The 22,365-nt window shown below is 36.5% G+C and overlaps 1 protein-coding gene across 11 annotated transcripts in view; it reads left to right on the top strand.

Moving 5' to 3' along the window:
• Window positions 1-22,365, top strand: part of WDPCP (WD repeat containing planar cell polarity effector) — a 424,783-nt gene that overhangs the window by 360,521 nt on the left and 41,897 nt on the right. For all 11 annotated transcript variants that reach the window (XM_038551410.1, XM_038551407.1, XM_038551409.1 and 8 more), the window contains one exon: window positions 20,844-20,923. In XM_038551410.1, the coding sequence (XP_038407338.1) occupies window positions 20,844-20,923 (80 nt within the window). The remainder of the gene's footprint in view (window positions 1-20,843; window positions 20,924-22,365) is intronic.

The raw sequence follows: 22,365 nt of genomic DNA, 5'->3' as shown, positions 1-22,365 counted from the left end.
CACTCATGTGTGTGCACATGCTCTAACAAATGAATTTAAAAAAAAAAAAGACCAAAAACAGGGAGTGGAGAGATACTGTGTGTTGTAATTAAATAGAAATGATACAACTAAAACAATGAGAGGGGAACAAAGAGTGAAAGAAAAGTAGAATAAGGTCACTGATTGCTGTACAGACATAGGTGGGAGCTAAAAGATAACAGTAAACACTGATACATGAGATAATGAAAAGTTAACTAAGAAAAGAAGAGACTAGGGGCATTAGAAAAGATACCTGTACAAAGATAACCACCAAAACTAAACTATATATCTTCCAAAAAATAGAGTAAAAGAATCACACCCACTTAAGAAATATAAGCAAATATTACAAAATTCACAGAACTATAAAATATTCATAGGGACCAAGAATATCAGTCATATCAATTAATATAAAAAGACTTACCTCATCTATTAATAGAAAAAGATTTTCAGGGGTGATGGGATGGGTCAGTCATTTGAGCGTCTGCCTTCAGCTCAGGTTATGATACCAGGGTCCTGGAATGGAGTCCAACATCAGGCTCCATGCTCAGTGGAGAGACTGCTACTCCCTCTTCCTTGGCCCCTCTTTCCCTTGATGCTCTCTATCTCACTCGCTCTCTCAAATAAAATCTTAATAAAAAAAAAATATTTTCAGTATGCCCACAAGCCAAGATCCAGCTATACTCTGTATATGAGAGAGACATCTAGGGGCACTTGGGTGGCCCAGTTGGTTGAGCAACCAACTCTTGGTTTCGGCTCAGATCATGATCTCATGGATTGTAGGACTGAGTCCCACTTCAGGTTATGTGCTCAGTGGAGAATCTGCTTGAAGATTTTCTCCCTCTGCCCATCCCCTGACTTGTGCTAAAATAAATAAATAAATCTTTAAAGAGATATATCTAAAATAAATTGATCTAGAAAAGCTAAAAATAAAGATATGGGAAAAGATACCTTAAGCAAATGAAAATAAGAAACCAACAGAAATCCTGGTTACAGAGAGAATTCAAGCCCCCAAGTATATATTGACAAAGAAATACTAACATCCGAATTTCACAACAAAGATATAACCAACATGCAAGTACCAATTAACACAGAAACCACCTCTATGAAGTTAAATCTGTAAGAGATGCAAGGTCTGAGACACAGACACCAAGGAGACTTTAACTCATTATTCTTATTACAAAATAGATTAAGTAGGCAAAAAATAAGGAGAAAGAACACCTAAACACCATAATCAGTAATGTAGATATTGTAGATATTTATTAAATTCTACACTCTGATAATGGAAAAATAGAATTTTCCCCCAGAACCCTCTTGCACTGTTGGTGGGAACACAAACTCGTACAGCCACTCCGGAAAACACCCAGCCACCCCATCCCCCCACACACACACACACCTCCCCTTCCACTATCCCTTGTTCGTTTCCCAGAGTTAGGAGTCTCTCATGTTTTTACACTTCACCATCTGAACACTAGGGCTCAGGGCTACATCTGAATATCAGAACTGCATTAGGGAAGTTTAGCTACCCAAAGATACTTAAAGTTTTTGTCTAAAGGAGTTCAGTAATATCTTAGGCTCTAAAAGAGAGAGAAGCAGAGAGAATAGAATGGCAGCGCAGCCAACAGACTTACAGCATGGGCCCACTCACCAGGGGTTAAGGATGTATCTACTTTTGCTCACTGTTGTATCCACAGCATTCAACTCAGTACCAGCCACAGAGTGAGCATTCAACAAATATTCCATCCATGACTGAATGAACAGTAAAATATCAGCCTACTTTATAAAATGTCCTCTTAATTTTAAATCTTTCCCATTCGTTATTTACATTCTTCATATGGTTATATGACTGAATAAAATGTTAATTTCTGGGTAGCCTATGGCAAAATAAGCAATGTGAACTAAACATACAACTGGTTTTGAATAGACTGCACTGTGCTCAAGTTTATAAACAAAGTTACTTAAGTGTAAACTATATGAGGGTAGATGTTTGTCCTTTTTTTTTTTTAATTCACTGCTGGATCCTCCAGGACATAGAAAAGTACCTGGCACATAATAAATGCTTAATATCTATTGAATAAATACAAGAATTATTTTTATAATATGAGAATACATAAGATGTAAGAATATTAGCTGGTAGTAAGTGTGGTAAGTAGACACTTTAGATACCCCCAAATAATCAGGCACTTGCATATTAACAGCAATTACAACATCTTGGGTATAAATGAGTGTTTTTAAAAATCACCATTATGTGAATTGACTGAGATTTTATATTTTATAAGACACTACCACTATTATTCAAATAGTTGGTTTTCATATTTTTGATGTGGCTAAGATAAAAATCATTCAAATGGTTAGCTTTTCATATTTTTGACATGGCATCTAAAAAAAGTCAAACAATTCAAAGAAAAAAAGTTTAGAAAGAAAAAGGGCAGAGTGAGAGGGCTATGATAAATAAATTAAATGATCCTAGAACTAAATATTTAACTTTAGATTTGGCACTGCCTTAAACTAGTTATCATATTTCAAATAATTCCATTTCTCTGGTTGCTTCAATATTCCCATTTGTATTAGATTATCCCCTTTAAGGTCTAAGATTCTTTACTGTAGAGCAATCAAACCTTATATTTGTAACAAATGTATCTACTTTTATATTTACTGTCATAAATTAACCATAAAATTGATTTCCTGCTCTTTATTATATCTGAATTCATGCCTAAGAAACTCCAAATGAAATACTCTCTTGTTAAAAAGTTACTACATTTTGGCTTGGTTTTATTTGATTTGTATCTAAGCAAATTTCCTTTAAGTTAAAACAAACAAACAAACCCCCGCCCCTCATCTATCCATAATCCTTATGTGTGCCTATAAACAATATAATTGATGAAAATTTTCAGTGTTTACAAAACAAAGAAAATTGTCAACAGAATGCCTGGCGGTAGACTTACCAGAAAAAAAATTTACAGCCTATAATTCATGAAGATTGGCTCAAAACAAACTGTCCCTGCCAACAGAAAATCTGACAATTATTCTGTTGTCTAATTTGGCTCAGCTTAAGTTGACCTTGTTTATTCATCTCAGTCTTTTAATTCTTGTTAACTTGGCATAAGAAGAGAACATATGGCATATGTCTAGGAAGTCCATTTCTGCATCTTAAACTGAAATAAATGTAGAATATACTGAGCATTTCCAGTGTGCAGCTATTAAGGTAACTAAATATATATTACACAGGATTGATTAGGTTCAAATTATCCCCACTAGATAGTTTTTGGTTTTATAGGCAGCAAACATAAAACAAGTACAGACATCTTTTTCTGAGCCCCAGTATAGGACTAAAACTGGCCAACTTTAATCATTTCCAAAGAAGACCGTCAGTCTTAAGCTCTTTTAAAACATAAAAATTAAAGGATATCAGCAGTTTGACAACTTAGAGATGTTTACAGGTTTTTGCTGAATCCCCAGCTATGTTTAAGAAAGGTCATCAAGATAATGTGAGGAATATCCATAACGAGAGCTGGAGAACAAAAAAGAATTTCCATTTTCTCTGTAGCCTAATCTGGTCTCCAATGAATTTTCTTATTTTCATTATCTGACCCACTAAAGTGTACTGTGAAGGAGAAGTTTTATTTGTTGTAGCTTTAATGTGTCTCAGGAAAAGCTATGAGGAAAGAGGTGCTTTACAGATTCCTGGCTCTATTATAGAACCATAGTTCTCCAGTACTGGAACTAGAAAGGCAAATGCCTTGAAAATCCAAAGCTCCAAAATTTATGGGTTAGCGTTTTCATTTGGAATGTATTCTTTTTATTAACAAAGCGAAATGAAAAACATAAAAGTATAATTTCATGTACAAAGTCCTATTAGTATTACACATTTTGAAACCCTTAACCTTTATTATTAGACTTCCCCATCCTTCTTAGATAGTATTTTTTTTCCACAAAGCTCAGAGCATTCAAAATATCCTAACATTTCACCTATGCGAGGGGATCCTTATTACCTAGGTATTCATTATCTGAAATCCTACAGTTACAGGAGTTTACATAGGGCAACAGTCTTCATAATGCGAAATATTTATGAATGAGCTAACTACTTATATAACCTTAGTCCCCACTCAAATATCCCTCCACAGTGAATACAAGCATCTAAGTCCACCTGTTATTAAGTGCTAGATCATCAGTGCCTTCACAGATTGTCAGCTATGCAAACGCCTAACATGGCAATACAGAGACATTTCTAAACAACTAAAAATCTTGCATAAAGAATATTTCATGAGCTCCATGAAAGAGACAGAGAAATATTAGATCTTGTGCAAAAACCATTGATAAATTAGGAAATGGCACTGAGACCAACTATATGAAAAAGAAATTCCATAAGGATAATGAAATTTTAAAAACTGCAAAAGAAAATGAGTTTACTATCAAAGTATTAATAGAAGCCACAAAAAATGAAGTCCTTAAATATTTCTTGAAAAAGTGGCTTTCTTTATGATGATGTGTGTTGTGAAAGTCAAAAGTGAAGTTAAAGATGCCATACAACGCTCCTATAGAATCTAATCCAAGAATTTATGCAGAGTTGAAATTATAACCTACCTTTTAAGCTTATCCATATGACTTTTCCTTTTATTTTTTAGTTTGTTGTTTTTATTAATTGTATTTTTACTATTTAAGGTGATTTTCCTTTTTAAAAATTTTTTATTTAAAGATTTGCTTATTTACTTGAGATACAGCATGACAAGGAGGGGCAGAGGGAGAGGGAGAAGGGAAGGAGACTCCCCACTGAGCAGAGTCACACAGGGCTTGATCTCACAACCCTGAGATCAGGACTTGAGCCAAAACCAAGAGTCCCACACTCAACCCACTGTGCCACCCAGCTGCCCCTATGGTGATTTTCAATCCCAGTTTAAAGGGACTCACTTTGGAGCACTTCAGTGGCTCAGTTAAGCGTCTGTTTCTTGGTCTTGGCTCAGGTTATTGTCTTGGGATCCTGGGATGGAGCTCCTGTTGAGCTCCCTGCTCAGGGGGGAGTCTGCTGGTCTCCCTCTCCCTCTGCCCCTCCCCTAACTTGCTCTTTTGCTCACTCTCTAATATAAAATAAATCTTTAAAAATAAAGGGACTCACTTTAAGGAGCCTTTATTTATACATTTATTTTTACCTGAAAGCAGTTATCCTCAGATGTGGACCTCATGCAGCCATGTTAAAATATTTAAATGTATGGTTTCAAAAAAATGAAATGGATGCCACTGAGGACAAAGCAGGAATATCTCTGTGCCTTTACTGTTCTTCACTATTTCTTTGGGTCTATTTTTTTTAATCTCTCTGCCATATTTTTTGAATCTAGGATCACATATCTTCCTCTATCAACAAAGAGAAATCAAAAGTTAGGAAACTGAAACTTTCAAGGAGAGAATTAAAAAAAGAAAGAAAGAAAAGAAAATAACCTAAAAAAATAAATAATGTCATATACACAGAAAATAATTGTAAAATATGCTGGTTTTGCTATTTCATGTACAACTGAAAACAGGTGGACAGAGGTCCTGAATTACATTCTGATCTGACAGGTGTCCAGGAAAAATCCTCTAAATGGGGCCTGAAACACCCTGATGCCGCCATGTAATACCTTTTCCTTATAGACCAAGCTATTGGTCTGTTACCTATGGTTTGAGACACGCCAAGCTTTGCATCTCCCTTCTCAGAGAGAAACTGCATGTCTGGAATAAGGGAGAGGAACATGTATCATCTATAAATCCCCTAAACTTAGAAATTATAGTTATTTTGCTTTTCTTATATATGTTTCAGTAAACCAATTTTGGAAAATTGTTGCTTTGTGTCCCAAAGCACGAAAAATAACAAAGCATACTGTGTGCTCTTTATTACATCACAAAATGATGTATAAAATGTCTTTTAGTGATGTTAAGATTACTTACTGGAATTCTCCATTACAGGTGGTACCTAACTTAACGATGGTTCAACTTGGGATTTTTTTACTTTGTGATGGTGCAAAAATGATACACATTCAGTAGAAACCATAGTTCAAATTTTGAATTTTGATCTTTTCCTGGTCTAACAATATGTGGTACAATACTCTCTTGTGATGCTGGGCAGTGGGAGCCAACCGCAGCACCCAATCTGCCACATGATTAGGAGGGGGATAATCAACCGACACACTTAACCACCAGTCTGTACCCATACAAACCTTCTATTTTTCACTCTCAGTACAGTATTCAGTAAATTACATGAGATATTCAACACTTTATTACAAAATAGGTTTTGTGTTAGAGCATTTTGCCCAACTATCAGCTAATATAAGTGTTCTGAGCATATTTAAAGTTGGTTAGGCCAAGCTGTGATGTTTGGTAGGTTAGGTGTATTAAACGCATCATCAACTTTGGGTATTTGCAACTTACAATGAGTTTATTATAGGGTGTAACCCCACCAAAACAGAAGATCTGTGTGAAGTTCCCCATCAACATTTTGTCTAATGTTTTGGAATTTACCGATGAAAGCTGCTTAGATTATCATTTAATAAGGGGTAGTGAATTGGTGATTTTCTAATTCATTCATTCCTCCTGCATTTATAAGCCAGAATTCTTCTATATAGGAAAAAAAAGTTTCCTTACCAACCAGTTATTTACCCTGAAAGGCAAAGTAAAGCATGATTAGTTCCCTAAATTTACCTATCATAAATTAAGCTATCAACCTGCAGTGGTCACCACAATTTTGAGGGGGAGGAAGAGGGAAGAGTCAAATACATTATTAAAATGGTGCTTAATGCGTTTCAGTGCATTGTGGTTGTCAAAAGTTCAGAAATCACAGAGTAAAACTAGTGAATTGCCAAAGTAGTAATTAGTAAAAGTTTATTGTGCGCACACCAAAAAGGGTGTTTCAAACCAGAGGCCCCAAGCCAAAACATGGAATGAGGCTCAGGGGTATATTTTTATAGAACAGCTTATATAGTGAGAGAGCAATGACTGTTTATTCTTCAGAGTGATTGGGTTATATAAAATTTTTCTTAAATGATAGGCAACTGGCGAGTGGTTACCTTATATCAACTCTAGAAAATAATTGAAGTTTTACTTATAATTTCCACAAGCATAAGCAAGAAATGACCCAGATTAAATTAGTCTTGCCAAATGAGCCAAATTAACCTTGGTTTGTAGAATGAGACTGGCTTTGTCTGTTGAGGGAATTTTCAAGGCTGGTTGCCATTTTTCTTTTTAAGATTGATTTATTTATTTTTGAGAGAGAGAGAGCAAGAATGCAATCATGAGTATGAGAGATGGGCCAAGAGAGAGGGAGAGAAAAAGGCTCCCTCCTAAGTACAGAGCCCAATGCAGCGCTCTATTTCATGATCTTAAATCAAGACCTGAGCCAAAATCGAGTCGGACGGTTAACCAAACAAGCCACCCAGGCACCCCCCATTTGTTTTTAACATGACCAGTATTCTTTTTGAAGGTCTTATAAATCTTATAAGGTTTTTCAGTTTTTCAGTAATTTTGGCAACTATATCAACTATATCAAAAAGATTTAAGTATCATGACTTACAATTTCACTTCTGTAATATCTACATACAAATGTCCATCACATTGTTATCATAAAAGTAAATACCCTTAAATGTCTATCTGGGGATTACTGAGTAAATTACAGTATATCCAAATATTAGAATAGTATGTAAGCCTTAAAGAATCATGATTATCACATTCTGGTTCCAGATGGAATGAGCACACTATTTATTCCTTTCTCTCCTATTGAATGCAGCTAAAATCCAACAAAGAATGTACAGAGTAGCTATTTGAAGACTCTGGAAAGTAAATAGTGGCAGATAGATTGAGAAAGAAGACCAAAATCTGAAGCACCTCACTTTATGGTGAAATTACCAATATTTTTTCCTTCATTTTGCCACCACTTGGGCCTGGAGCCAGTATACAGCCAAGGAAGGAGGTGTGTGGCAGCATGGAGTAACTGAAGTACAAGGTACCAAAGGAGAATACAGATAGGAAGGACATCAAGAAAGTGACCCCATTAAATTATTTATAAACTCCAACTTTATACCCCAAGCCTTTGCATGTGTAGATCTAATCTTAACCAGCATATAAAAGACTTTGAAGTCTAAGCTAACAGATAAAGTATCATCCAAGTTCCAGGTTGACAAGTGACATATGGGCAGATCTAAATATTATTGCAAAGACTTTAAAAACTAAATTGACATTGGAACCACAGCTCTCAGAGATATATTGGAACTTGAAACCTAAACAACAAGATCAGTTAGTTTCTTGCTAGAACAAAAACATCAACATTTATCATGGGGGCAGCCCGGGTGGCTCAGTGGTTTAGTGCCACCTTCGGCCCAGGGCATGATCCTGGAGACCCGGGATCGAGTCCCATGTCAGGCTCCCTGCATGGAGCCTGCTTCTCTCTCTCTCTCAATCTCTCTGTCTCTAATAAATAAATAAATAATCTTAAAAAAAAAAACATTTATCATGGGATTTCACCAAAGAAGTCATACAATATTCAAAATGTCCAGGACCCAAAATTACTTGGCATATAAAGAACCAGAAAAACTCCACTCACATGAAAAAAAAAGCAGTCAATAGACAACAACACTGAAATGACATATGTGGGAATTATCTGGCAAAACTTTAAGCAGCTTTACAAAAATTCTTCAACAATCATAAAAACTGTTGGAACAAATAAAAAATAGAAAGTCTCAAAAAAGAAATAGAAAACAGAAAAAAAAACAAATGAACTCAAAAATAAAAACCAAATTTTTTAAAGCACACTGATGGCTTCAATAATAGCAGATCTGAGATGAAAAAAGGAAAGAGCCAGTGAACTGGAAGACAAGTCAACAGAAAATATCCAATGAACAACAAAGAAAAAAATTTTGAAAAAAATTAAGAGAGCCTCAGGGACCTATGAGACAATGCCAAAGTCTAACATTCATAACATCAGAGTCCTAGAAAGAAAAGAAAAAGAGTGTCACACTGAAAAAAACAGACAAGGAAATAATGGCTGAAAACTTCTCAAATATAGTGGAGAAAAACTGAAAGAATTTGTTTCCAAGAGACCTGCTCTAAAAGAATTACTAAAGGAAGTTCTCAAGACAGAGGGAAATTATACCAGAGAAAAAAACAGAACTTCAGGAATGAAGAAAAAAGAAACAGAAATAGTAAATATAATAGACTGTTCTCCTCTTGAGTTCTTTAAAGTGTTTGAAGATTGAATGCAAAGATGTCTAACATTGGTGAGATACTTAAATAATAGAGTGTTCTATAGTCATGCAGAAGAAGACTACAAACGTGCAAAAAGTAAACAGTAAAGGGAAACTATGTGGAAAGGATTCTATATCCCACTTAAAATGTTAAAAAAAAATTTTAGTAGACTAAGAAAAGTTAAGCTTGCCTAGAACAACCATTTAAGAGACTACACAAAAATAAAGAAAAACACAATAAATTAAAATAGAATACTAAAAGAAGTTAAAATATCCCAAAAGAAGCTACAAAAGAAAAAAACCGTGGAAGAAAAAAATGACAAAAAATAGATTTAAATCCAAACATTAATGTTAACACACAGAGTAATCAAAAGACCTTTTTCAGAATATATTTTAAAAAATCACAGTCTAATCAAAATAGTATGTATTAGCATAAAAGACACACAGAATGGAAAAAAATAGAAAGCCCAGAAATAAACCCTTATATGTGTGGTCAACTAATTTATAGTAAAAGGAGCCATGCAAATAATGGGGAAAGGACAAATCTTGTCAACAAATGATGGTGGAAAAACTAGACAATCACATGCAAAATGAAGCTAGTGTCCTATCTCATACTCCTTCCAAAAATTAACTCAAAATAGATTAAAGATTTGACTGTAAGACCTGAAACCATAAAATAGCTAGAAGAAAACAGGCAGTTAGCTCCTTGATACTGATCTTAGTAATGATTTTTTGGATCTGACACCAAAAGCAAAGACAACAAAAACAAAAATAAACAAGTGGGACTATAGCAAATTAAAAGGCTTCTTCACAACAAAAGGAAACCATCAACAAAATGAAAAGGCAACCTACTGAACTGGAGAAAATACTTGTAAATCATATATCTGATAAGGGGTTAATATCTAAAATAGATAAAGAATTCATACAACTCAATAGTAACAAAAAATAGGCACAGAGTCTAGAGATTTTTCCAATGACATACGAAAGGCCAACAGGTACATAAGAAGATGCTCAACATCATTTACCATCAGGGAAAAGCAAATCACAGCCACAGTGAGATATTACCTTACACCTGTCAAAATGACTAAAATAAAAAAGACAAGAAATAACAAGGGTTGGTGAAGATGTGAAGAGAAGGAAATCCTTATGCACTGCTGGTAGGAATGTAAACTGGTGCAGCTACTATGGAAAAGAGTATGGTGGTTCCTTGAAAAATTAAGAATTACTATATAATCTAGCAATTTCATTTCTTGGTATTTATTCAAAGAAAATGAAATCTCCAACTTGTTGGCCTTGTAAAAGGAGTTCAGAAGGGTTATTCCTCTTCATTTTCCTGGAATTATCTGAGAAGGATAGGTACTAACTCTTCTTTAAATATCTGATAGAGAAGGGAGGAAAGATGGCAGTGTAGGAGAAGGACCCTTATCTTAGAACACAACTAGGTAACTATCAAATCATTCTGAATGCTCAAGAAATCAATTTGACTGATAGAACAAACTGCACAACTAGGAGAAAAGAGGCCACATCGAGGAAGGTAGGAGGTGCAGAGATGTGGTTTGGGAGAGAAATGGATCACAATTGCTGTGGAGGGGAGGGAGCCCCGGTTGCAGAGAAAGGAGAGAGAGAGAGGAATGCACAAGGAGAACACCTCCCCAAAGCTAGGAAGACGCAAGGGGCTGATTTTCCTGAGTTTTTGCAACCAGTAGGGGTCAAAGACTGGTTCCAAAGGTTGGCAGGCTTGGCTGGGATACAGCCCTGAGGGCGCTGCCCTACTCCTATAGAAAAGGCAGGTGAGCAGCCCCTGGGACAGATAGCGTGATGTGAAAAATGCTTATACTGCACAGAGGAAATCATTTGCTCCTCTTGGAGCCCATCTGTGAAAGGTGGCATTCACAGACATGCCTCTCTCGGGACAAGAGTTATCAGGCACCATTTCCCTTCCTCACTGCTTGGCATAGTCACGGAACCACCTGCTGAGGGTAGCTCGCTGGGAACTGGCTGCCTAGCCTGCTTGCTCTTAGTTCCACACCCCTGTTCTCTGGCACGACTGCCCTTCTTGGTCAAATCTGCATCCATCCTAGTGCAGTGAGACCCTTCCCCAGAAGACCAGCACAGGCCCCCACCACACCACATCCCAGAAGTTTGGAATTTTAAGTCATCAGGCTTGGCCGGGATAGAGCCTGAAGTGCACTATGCTGCTCCTAGCAGGCAAGCAACCCAGACGGAAAACTGATCTGAAAAAACTGATCTGAAAAACACCTAGGATGTATAGGGAGAGACTGTTTGCTCTTCTGGGAGTGCTTTACTGAGACAGGCAACCATGGAGACCTCTCTCTGGAGACAAAGCAACTGGCTTACACCATTTCCTTCATCCACCCCCCAGTAAATTGCACAGTGCCACCACTGGCTACCTAACCTATTACATCAAGGCCTGCCCCATCCCCCCAAACTCTGCTGGTACTGCCCTTCTTGGAGGTATGTGACTTAGTCTCAGTGCAGTGGGCCCCTTTCCCAAAAGGCCAACAGAAACCCCTGCACACACCCAGTATGCTGAACAGAATTCTGCAAGGCTTCAGTTCTAGTGGAAGTAGCATCTGGTCTCACTTAACAAGCAGATCAGAGCACACCTGTTAAAACTTGCCATACACAGACTAAGGGCCAAATGCTGCCCACTGCAGGCAAGAAGAGCCTCTGCAGACCACAGGCCTAAAGGATAGAGGAGCCAAAACACAGCAGCAGAGAGCATGCAGCATACAGCAGAGACACTCTTTGAAGTGCCAGACCCTGGACACCATAAGACCTCTTCTTCATAAAGCCATTACTCTGAGGAACAGGAAACATAACAGGCTTTCCTAACACAAAGAAGAAGAGACTTAAACAAACTGCCAAGATGGAGGAATTCATCCCAAATGAAACAAGAAAAAGGCACAGTCAGAGATCTAACCAAACCAGATATAAGTAATATGCCTGATAAAGAATTTAAAGCAACAGGGATGCCTGGGTGGCTCCATGGTTAAGTGTCTGCCTTTGGCTCAGGGTGAGATCTTGGTCCTGGGATCAAGTCTCACATTGGGCTCCCTACAAGGAGCCTGCTTCTCCCTCTGCTGGAATTTCTGCCTCTCTCTGTGTATCTCTCATGAATAAATAAATAAAATCTTTAAAAGAAAAAGAATTTAGGGATCCCTGGGTGGCGCAGCGGTTTGGCGCCTGCCTTTGGCCCAGGGCGCGATCCTGGAGACCCGGGATCGAATCCCACGTCGGGCTCCCGGTGCATGGAGCCTGCTTCTCCCTCTGCCTGTGTCTCTGCCTCTCTTTCTCTCTCTCTGTGACTATCATGAATAAATAAAAAAAAAAAAAAAAAAAAAAAGAAAAAGAATTTAAAGCAACAATTATAAGGATATCTCACTGAGCTTGAGAAAAATACTGAAGACTTCAAGGAGATCCTTACTACAGAGGGAAAATAATTTTTAAAAATAGAAATGAAAGATCCAATAATTGAAATTCAAATGTAATTGTACACCAGGATGTAATGAGCACCAGGATAGAAGAAGCAAAGACATAAGTAAGTGATACAGAAGATAGAATAATGGAAAAAGAGGAAGTAAAACAAACCAGAGAAGAATTATGGATCATGAGAATAGACTTGAGGAATTCACTGACTCTATCAAATATAATAGCAATTGTATTAAGAGTCTCAAAAGAAGAAGAGAGAGAAAAGGAGATGGAAAATATATCCGGGGAAATAAAACTGAACACTTCCCTAGCCTGGAGAAGGAAACAGACATCCAAATCCAGAAGGCACAGAGAACTCCCATCTAAATCAACAAATGTAAGCCAATACCAAGGCATGCTGTAATTAAAATTTCAAAATATACTGATAGAGAAAAACACCTAAAAGCAGAAAGAAAAAAGAAGTCCCTAACTTACAAGGGAAACCCACAGGCCTGGCTACAGATCTCTCCACAGAAATCTGGCAAGCCAGAGGGAGTGGCAGGATATATTCAATGTGCTGAATGGAAAAAATACACAGCCAAGAATACTTTATCTGGCAAGATGTCATTCAGAATACAAGGAGAGATAAAGAGTTTCCCAGACAAACAAAACCTAAAGGAATTCATGACCACTAAACCAGCCCCAAGAAAATTAAAGGGGACTCTGACTGGAAAGAAAGAACAAAAGCAACAAAATCTAGAAAGGAACAGAGAAAATCTCCAGAAACACTGACAAAACAAGTAATAAAATGGCACTAAACACATATGTATCAGGAAGCACTCTGAATGTAAATGGACTAAATGCTACAACCAAATGACACAGGTTATCAGAATAGATTAAAAAAAAAAAAAAGACCCAACTATACGCTACCTACAAGAGACTCAGTTTAGACCTAAAGACACATGCAGACTGAAAGTGAGGTGATAGATAGAGGAATATTTATCATGTTAATGGAAGTCAAAAGAAAGCCAGGGAGCCATGCTTATATCAGACAAACTAGATTTTAAACTGAAGACTACAACAAGAGATGAAGAAGGGCACTATATCATAATGAAGGGGTCTATCCAACAAGAAGATCTAATAATTATAAATATTTTTGCCCTCAACCTGGGGGCACCCAAATACATAAAACATTAACAAACATAAAGAAACAATTTTATTAATAATAATACAGTAATAGCAGGGGACTTGAACGCTCCACTTACATCAATGGAAAGATCATCTAAGGAGAAAATCAATAAGGAAACAGTAGCTTTGAATGACACACTGACCGAGAGACACTTAACAGATATATTCAGAACATTTCATCCTAAAGTACAGAATATAAATTTTCTTTTAAATGCACATGGGGCATTATCCAGAAGAGATCACATAGTAGGTCACAAATCAGGCCTCAAAAAGTACAAAAAAACTGAAATCATATCATGCATATTTTCTGGCCACAATGCTATGAAACCAGAAGTCAACCACAAGAAAATATCTGGAAAGACCACAAATACATGGAGACTAAGCAACATGCTGCTAAACAATGAATGAGTCAACCGGGAAATCAAAGAAATTTTTAAAAATACATGGAAACAAATGAAAATGAAAACATGACAGTCCAAAACCTTTGGGATGCAGTAAAAGTAGCTAAAAGAGCAATACAGGCCTACCTCAAGAAGCAAGAAAAGTCTCCAATATACAACCTAACCTTACACACACTTAACGGAGCTAGTAAAGGAACAACAAATAATGTCTAAAGCCAGCAGAAGGGAACTGATAAAGATCAGAGCATAAATAAATGATAATAAAAAGAACAAAAAAAAAAAGTAGAACAGATCAATGAAACCAGGAACCGGTTCTTTGTAAGAATTAACAAAACTGATAAGCCTCTAGCCAGACTTATCAAAAAGAAAAGAGAAAGGACCCAAGTAAGGAAAAATCACAAATGAGAGCAGAGATATAACAACCAACACCACAGTAATATAAACAATTATAAGAAAATATTATGAAAAACTATGTGTCAACAAATTGGACAACCTGAGAAAAATCAATCAATTTGTAGAAATATATAAACTACCAAAAGTGTCCCAATAAACAAAAGTCCAGAGCCAGATGGCTTCACAGGTGAATTCTACAAAACATTTAAAAGTTTCAAACTATTCGAAACTATTCCAAAAAATAGAAATGGAAATAAAACTTCCAAATTCATTTTACAAGGCCAGTATTACCTTCATTCCAAAACCAGACAAAGACCCCATTCAAAAGGAGAACTATAAGCAAAATTTCTCCACAAGGTACTAGCAGACTGAATCCAACAATACTTTAAAAGAATAATTCACCAGGATCAAGTGGGATTTCTTTTCTGGGTTGTAGAGGTGGTTCAATATCTGTAAATCAATCAACCTGCTACACCACATAAATAAAAGAACCATATGATCATTTCAAGAGACGCAGAAAAACTGTATGATAGAGTACAACATCCATTCATGATAAAATCTCTCAACAAAGCAGGGATAGAGGGTGCATACCTCAGCATAATAAACGCCATATACAAAAAGTACACAGCTAACATCATCTTCAATAGGGAAAAACAGCTTTATCTCTAAGGTCAGGAATAAGACAGGGATGTTCACTCTCACCACTGTTACTTAACATTTACTTGAAGCCTTAGCCTAAGCAATCAGATAACAAAAGAAATAAAAGGCATCCATATAAGGAAGGAAGAAGTCAATTTCCCCTATTTGTAGATGACACAATACTATATATATAGAAAACCCAAAAGACTCCACCCAAAACTGCTAGAACTGTTATATGAATTCCATAAATTTACAGGGTACAAAATCAATGTACAGAAATCAGTTGCATTTCTATACACCATACTGAAGCACCAGAAAGAGAAATCAAGGAATCAATCTCATTTACAACTGCACCAAAAATGGGAAGATACCTAGAAATAAACCTAACCAAAGATGTGGGGATGCCTGGGTGGCTTAATCGATTAAACAACTGCCTTCTGCTCAGGTCATGATCCCAGGATCCTGGGCTCAAACCCCATATCAGGCTCTCTGCTCAGCGGAGAGCCTGCTTCTTCCTCTCCCTCTGTCCCTCCTCATGTTCTCTATCTCTCAAATAAATAAATAAAATCTTGAGAAAAAAAGAGGTGAAAGATCTGTACTCTGAAAACTAGAGAACACTTATGAAAGAAATAGAAGAAGACACAAAGAAATGGGAAAACTTTCCATGTTCATGGATTGGAAGAACAAATATTGTTAAAATACTTTACTACCCAAAATAATCTACACATTTAATGTTATCCCTATCAAAATACCACCAGTAGTTTTCACAGAATTAGAACAAACTATCCTAACATTTGTATAGAACCACAATAGACCCCTGATAGCCAAAGCAATCTTGAAAAAGAAAACCAAAGCTGGCGGCATCACAATTCTGGACTTCCGGCTCTATTTCAAAGCTGTAGTCATCAAGACAGTATGGTGCTAGCAAAAAACAGATGCCTAGATCAATGGAATAGAATTTAAAAACTCAGAAACAAACCCACAATTATATGGTCAATTAATTGACAAAGGAGGAATGAATATACAATGGGAAAAAGACAGTCTCTTCAACAAATGGTGTTGGGAAAAGTGGACAGCTGCATGCAAAAGAAGGAAACTGAACCACTTTCTTACATCATACACAAAAAATAAACTCAAAATGAATGAAAGACCTAAATGTGAGCCAGGAGACCATTAAAATCCTGGAAGAGAACGCTGGCAGCAATCCGTTTGACTTCAGCTGTAGCACCTTCTTACTGCACACGTGTGTAGAGGCAAGGGAAACAAAAGCAGTGAACAACCGGGACCTTCATCAAGATAGGAAACTTCTGCACAGTGAAGGCAACAATCAGCAAAACTAAAAGGCAACCTACAGAATGAAAGAAGATCTTTGCAAATGACGTATCTGATTAGTTGGTTAGTTTCCAAAATCTATAAAGAACTTACCAAATTCAACATCCAAAAAACAAATAATCCAGTTTAAGAAATGGGCAGAAGACATGACTAGACATTTTTCCAAAGAAGACATAGAGATGGCTTAACCAGCACATCAAAATATGCTCAACATCGCTCATCACCAGGGAAATACAAATCAAAACTATAATGAGACACCACTTCACACCACTCAGAATGGCTAAAATTAACAACACAGGAAACAACAGGTGTTGGTGAGAATGGAGAGGAAATGGAATTCTCTTACACTATTGGCAGGAATGCAATCCACTGGTGCAACCACTGTGTAAAACAGTACAGAGGTTCCTCAAAATGTTAAAAATGGAACTATCCTATGACCTAGCAATTGCACTGCTCCATATTTACCCAAAGAATATAGAAATACAGATACAAAGGGACACATCTATCCTGCTGTTTATAGTAGCATTATCAACAATAGCCAAACTATGGAAAGAGCTCGAATGCCCATGGGCTGATGAATGAATAAAGAAAAGATGATTTATATATACAATAAAATATTACTTAGCCATCAAAAAGAATGAAATTCTGCCATTTGCAATGAAATAGATAGAGCTAGAGTATATTATGCTAAGCAAAGTCAGTCAGAGGAAGACAGACACTCTATGATTTCACTCATATGTGGCATTTTTAAAACAAAATGGAATAACTTCGGGGGGAGGAGAAAACAAACCAAGAAACAGATTTTTAACTATAGAAAACTGGAAGGTAGGTAGGTGACTGGATGGGTTAAATAAGTGATGGGCAGGCATTAAGGAGAGCACGGGTTGTGATGAGCACTGGATGTTGTACGTAAGTGATGAATCACTAAATTTTACACCTGAAACAAATATCCCACTGTATTTTAACTAGCTGGAATTTTAATTAAAATTTAGAAAAAAAAATGTTTGGTTGAATTTACCTGTGAAGCCATCTGTTCCTGGTCTTTGTCTTCAGGGAGTTCTAAATACTGCTTAAAGTAACCAAAGACCAAAATAAATGGAGACAGGCCCCATAGTTATGGACCAAAAGACTCAACATGGTATGCATGTCAGTTGTCTTCTGATTAATCTAAACATTTAATACAATTTTAATCAACATCTCAGAATGATTTTACGTAGATACAGAGAAGCTGATTCCAAAATTTATACAGAAGGATAGGAATTGGAATAGCAAACACAATTTTGAAGAAGGGAAATAATGTTGGAAAAATCATGCATGATATTAAGATGTTTTCTAAAGCAAGAATTAGCAAACATTTTCTGTGAAGGGTCATTTAGTAAATGTTTTAGGTTTTGAAAATCATAGAGTCCCTGTCATAGATAGCTATTACAGCAAAAAGCAGCCACTGACAATACGCAAATAGGTGTGGATGTATTTCAATAAAACTTTATCTACAAAAATAAAGTTTCTGTAAATTACCTTAATTAATCTCATGGACTGTGGTTTGTTATTCCCTACTCTACAACTATACTAATCAAGAAAGTGCAGTATTATAAAAAGGACACATAGATTAATGAAATAGAATAGACCATCCAGAAATAAATCTATGTATATATATGCCCCATTGATTTTTGACAAAAGTACAAAAGCCATTCAATGGAGAAAGAGTACTCTTCAACAAATGGTACTGGAACAACTGGACATCTTATGTGTAAAAGCAATGAGCCCCAAACTAAACCTCACACCTTATTCAATAATTAACTTAAAATGGATTCTACACCTAAATATAAAATGCAAAACTATAAAATTTTTAAAAGAAAGTATAGGAATAAATCTTCATTATCTGGGATTAGACTAAGAATTCTCAGATCTGACACTAAAAGCACAATCTTGATCATGCCCTGGGCCGAAGGCAGGAGTTAAACCGCTGAGCCACCCAGGGATCCCCCTAAAAAAATCTTAAAAAAAAACAAAAAAGCACATGAGAAAATATTCAATGTCATTAGCCATGAGGGAAATGCAAAATCAAAACCACAATGAACTACCTCTGCATACCTACTACATTGTCTATAATAACAAAAAAAAATACTTATAATACCAACCACTAGTTAGGATGCACAGGAACAAAACTCTCTATACCCTGCTGATGAGAATACCAAATGGTAGAGCCATCTTGGAAAAAATTCAGTAGCTTTCTACAAAATTAAACATATATTTACCATATGAGCCAGCAATCATATTCTTGCATATTTACACTAGAGAAATGAAACCTTATATCACACAAAAACCTCTACATGAATGGTTAGAGTCATTTTATTTATAGTCACCAAATCCTGGAAAAACAAATATCCTTCAAAAGATGAATAAACTGGTAGCATCTATACAGTGAAATACTCCTCAGCAATAAAAAGTAAACTATCGAATGTAACATCTTAGATGAATATCAAGAACATTACACTAAGTGACGGAATCCTGTCACAAGTTTTTACCTAGGATTATAGTTACATGACAGTCCTGAAGTCAAAACTGTAGTTATCAAGGAAAGACTAGTGGGGTTACTAATAGGGGAAAGTGTGACTGTTAAGTGAGAGAGTTTTTTTGGCATGCTGAGACTATTTTGTATTCTGATTGTGGTAGCAGAACAGAAATCTTTTTTTTAAAGATGTTTGTTTATTTTAGAGAGGGAAGGAGGAGAGGGGGAAAGAGAATCCTTAAGGGGACTCCCTGCTGAGCACAGAGCCTGACTAGGGGGGGCTCTATCCCAGAACCCTGAGATCATTCCCTGAGCTGAAATCAGAAGCAGACTGCTTAACCGAACTGAGCCACCCAGGCACCCCAGCAGTAACATATATCTATCTATACATCTGTTAAATTCATAGAATAGATATCTATTTTTTTAAAGATTTTTATTTTTACATCATCTCTATACCCAAAGTGAAGCTCAAACTCACAATCCTGAAATCAAGAGTCACATTCTCTTCCAACTGAGCTAGCCAGATGCCCCTAGAAACTATACCTTTAAATTTTTTTTTAATTTTTATTTATTTATGATAGTCACAGAGAGAGAGAGAGAGAGGCAGAGACATAGGCAGAGGGAGAAGCAGGCTCCATGCACCGGGAGCCTGATGTGGGATTCGATCCGGGGTCTCCAGGATCGCGCCCTGGGCCAAAGGCAGGCGCCAAACCGCTGCGCCACCCAGGGATCCCGAAACTATACCTTTAAAAGTTCATTTTAGGGAAGCCTGGGTGGCTCAGCGGTTTAGCGCTGCCTTCAGCCCAGAGCATGATCCTGGAGTCCCTGGATCGAGTCCCACGTCAGGCTCCCCACATGGAGCCTGCTTCTCCCTCGGCCTGTGTCTCTGCCTCTCTCTCTGTGTGTCTCTCATGAGTAAATAAATAAAATCTTTTTTAAAAAAAAGTTCATTTTAATGTATAATAATTTAAATAAAAAATTTAACAAAAAATGTATGAGAGCTATATAAAATTTTATAAGGCAATATTATCTCAGCTTTGTTTTTTTTTTTTTAATTTTTTTTTTTATTCATTTATGATAGTCACAGAGAGAGAGCGAGAGAGAGAGGCAGAGAGAGAAGCAGGCTCCATGCACTGGGAGCCTGATGTGGGATTCGATCCCGGATCTCCAGGATCGCGCCCTGGGCCAAAGGCAGGCGCCAAACCGCTGCGCCACCCAGGGATCCCTCAGCTTTGTTTTTAAAAATGCATAATAATAAGTATAGGAGCTAATTATCCAGGTGAGAACTCTGGATATTTGAATTATGTTAATGTTTTTTTCCTGCAGTTTTTAAATTTTTCTACAGTTATAGATTACTTTTAAAACTAGGAAAATAAAATTTATTTAATAGGAAATATTTTACCATACATATTAATAGTCTAAATCCCAGCAGTTTAAGAGACTCACTTTGTTCCTATTACTTCTTTTGAAAATCATATATGTAAAACATTTTATTTGTATCTTAAATTTGAATTTAATTGTTCAAAAATGTCCTATAAATTATTTGATGATGGGAAAAATTGAAAACAATTTTCATTGTTTGTAACATTATGGTATTTAAACGATTGTATTGTTGAAAGGTTCCAAGGAAATGTTTTTATTACATTTTTTAAAACTTCAGAAATTTGCAAGTATTCAATATTAACTCCATCCTTTCTTTTTAATCTCTTTTTTCAATTAAAAAAACAGACAAGTACTTGATGGAAGAAATGAACTTGAAAAAGACACTCGTGCTGAATCTTTGATGACTAAGACCTGCAATGAAGAAGGTAATGGTATCCAAATTACCCAAAATATTTAAAGCATAACAGAATAACAATGTTATAACTGGCAAGAGCTTCTAGTAAATGAATAAAAATAAGTCCTTGGGCATTGCTAGTTAGTGTGTTATAAGATGGTTCTTGGATAATATAATGTAAAATACCAAGCCCACTGATTTTAGCAAAGGCTCAATTTTAGTGATCATACAATAAATTTGGGGATCTTGCTAAAATGTTGATTCTCATTGAATAGGTCTGTAGCAGAGCCCATGATGCCCAATTTCTAACAAGCTCTCAATCATGTGTATGCTGCTGGATTGGAGATTATACTTTGAGAAGCCAGGCTTTGTAGGCCATAGAAAATTGGCATGATTCTTGCCTAATTTAGTAAGAAAGATATGAACATAGTAAGTTAGACTATAAGTGGTACCCCCAGAAAAGCATGAGGAGGTAAGAGAGCAATCACTTCCAGCCAAGATGTTCAGCTGAGCAGGTGGCCTTCACAGATAAGAATATCAACATGCAGAAGAAACTATATGAGAAATTACAGAAAAAGCACAAATAAAACATAGATGACTGTGTGTGAAGGAACAAAAATGGTTAATATTTGAATGTCCTCACTATGTCCCCTTTTCACTTTTCTCTAAGATGAATCTTAGCTTGGCCTATTTATTTTCTTACCTTGCTCTCTGAAAAATGGGTCACTGCTACTTACTTCTTTGAGACTTTGAAATGCAAAATTTGGAACAAAAAAAAGATACAAAGAAGGACAAGAGAGGCATGTGGAATTATGAGACTTTATATGAAGTTTTGTGGGGGGTTTTTTTCTGCAGAGCCCAGACCTATGCTTCCTTCAGCATCTGAGGGAAGTGGACAGGAGAAAAAAAGAACTGTTAAGAAGGATTGCATAGTTCCAGGCTTATAGCACTTACTTTACTGCTATTGTTTTATAAACTGAGGTCTACCAAGTGTATGTCACAAAGCCTATACAATATATGGTCCCAACTCCAAACCAAAGTACTATCATTTCAACTCTTCAGTTTTTCTCATCTAAAATCTCAAAATTTCAATGGAATGATTCCTATAAAGGATGAGCAGTTAAATAAATAATTTAAACCAACGCTTTGGCATTAGTAGTTTAAAGATAAATTATTTCCTGTAGAGAAAGAAAATGGCATTTTCCTATTTTGTTTTCCTTTGAATTTGAAAAGAAGTGTGAAGTGAATAGCATTCAACAAAGCCAGCAGCTAAGGGATGGCTAAACAAGACGGCAGAACAAGAGGTCTCCAGCCCTCATTCCCCTGCCAAAAAAACATGAATTTGGCAAACATCCACAAACAAAAGTGCCACTATGGGAGCTTCAAAATACAGGCAGGAAGTTGTAACACCACAGTAGAGCCCAAGACAGAGGACTCTTTGAGAAGGCATACCCCTGCCCCAGGACCTGACTA

The sequence above is a fragment of the Canis lupus genome, chromosome 10, assembly GCF_011100685.1.
Source record: "Canis lupus familiaris isolate Mischka breed German Shepherd chromosome 10, alternate assembly UU_Cfam_GSD_1.0, whole genome shotgun sequence".
Lineage (NCBI taxonomy): Eukaryota > Metazoa > Chordata > Mammalia > Carnivora > Canidae > Canis > Canis lupus.
The sequence above is the reverse complement of the archived record's forward strand: the minus strand, read 5'-3'. Positions and strand labels throughout refer to the sequence as shown.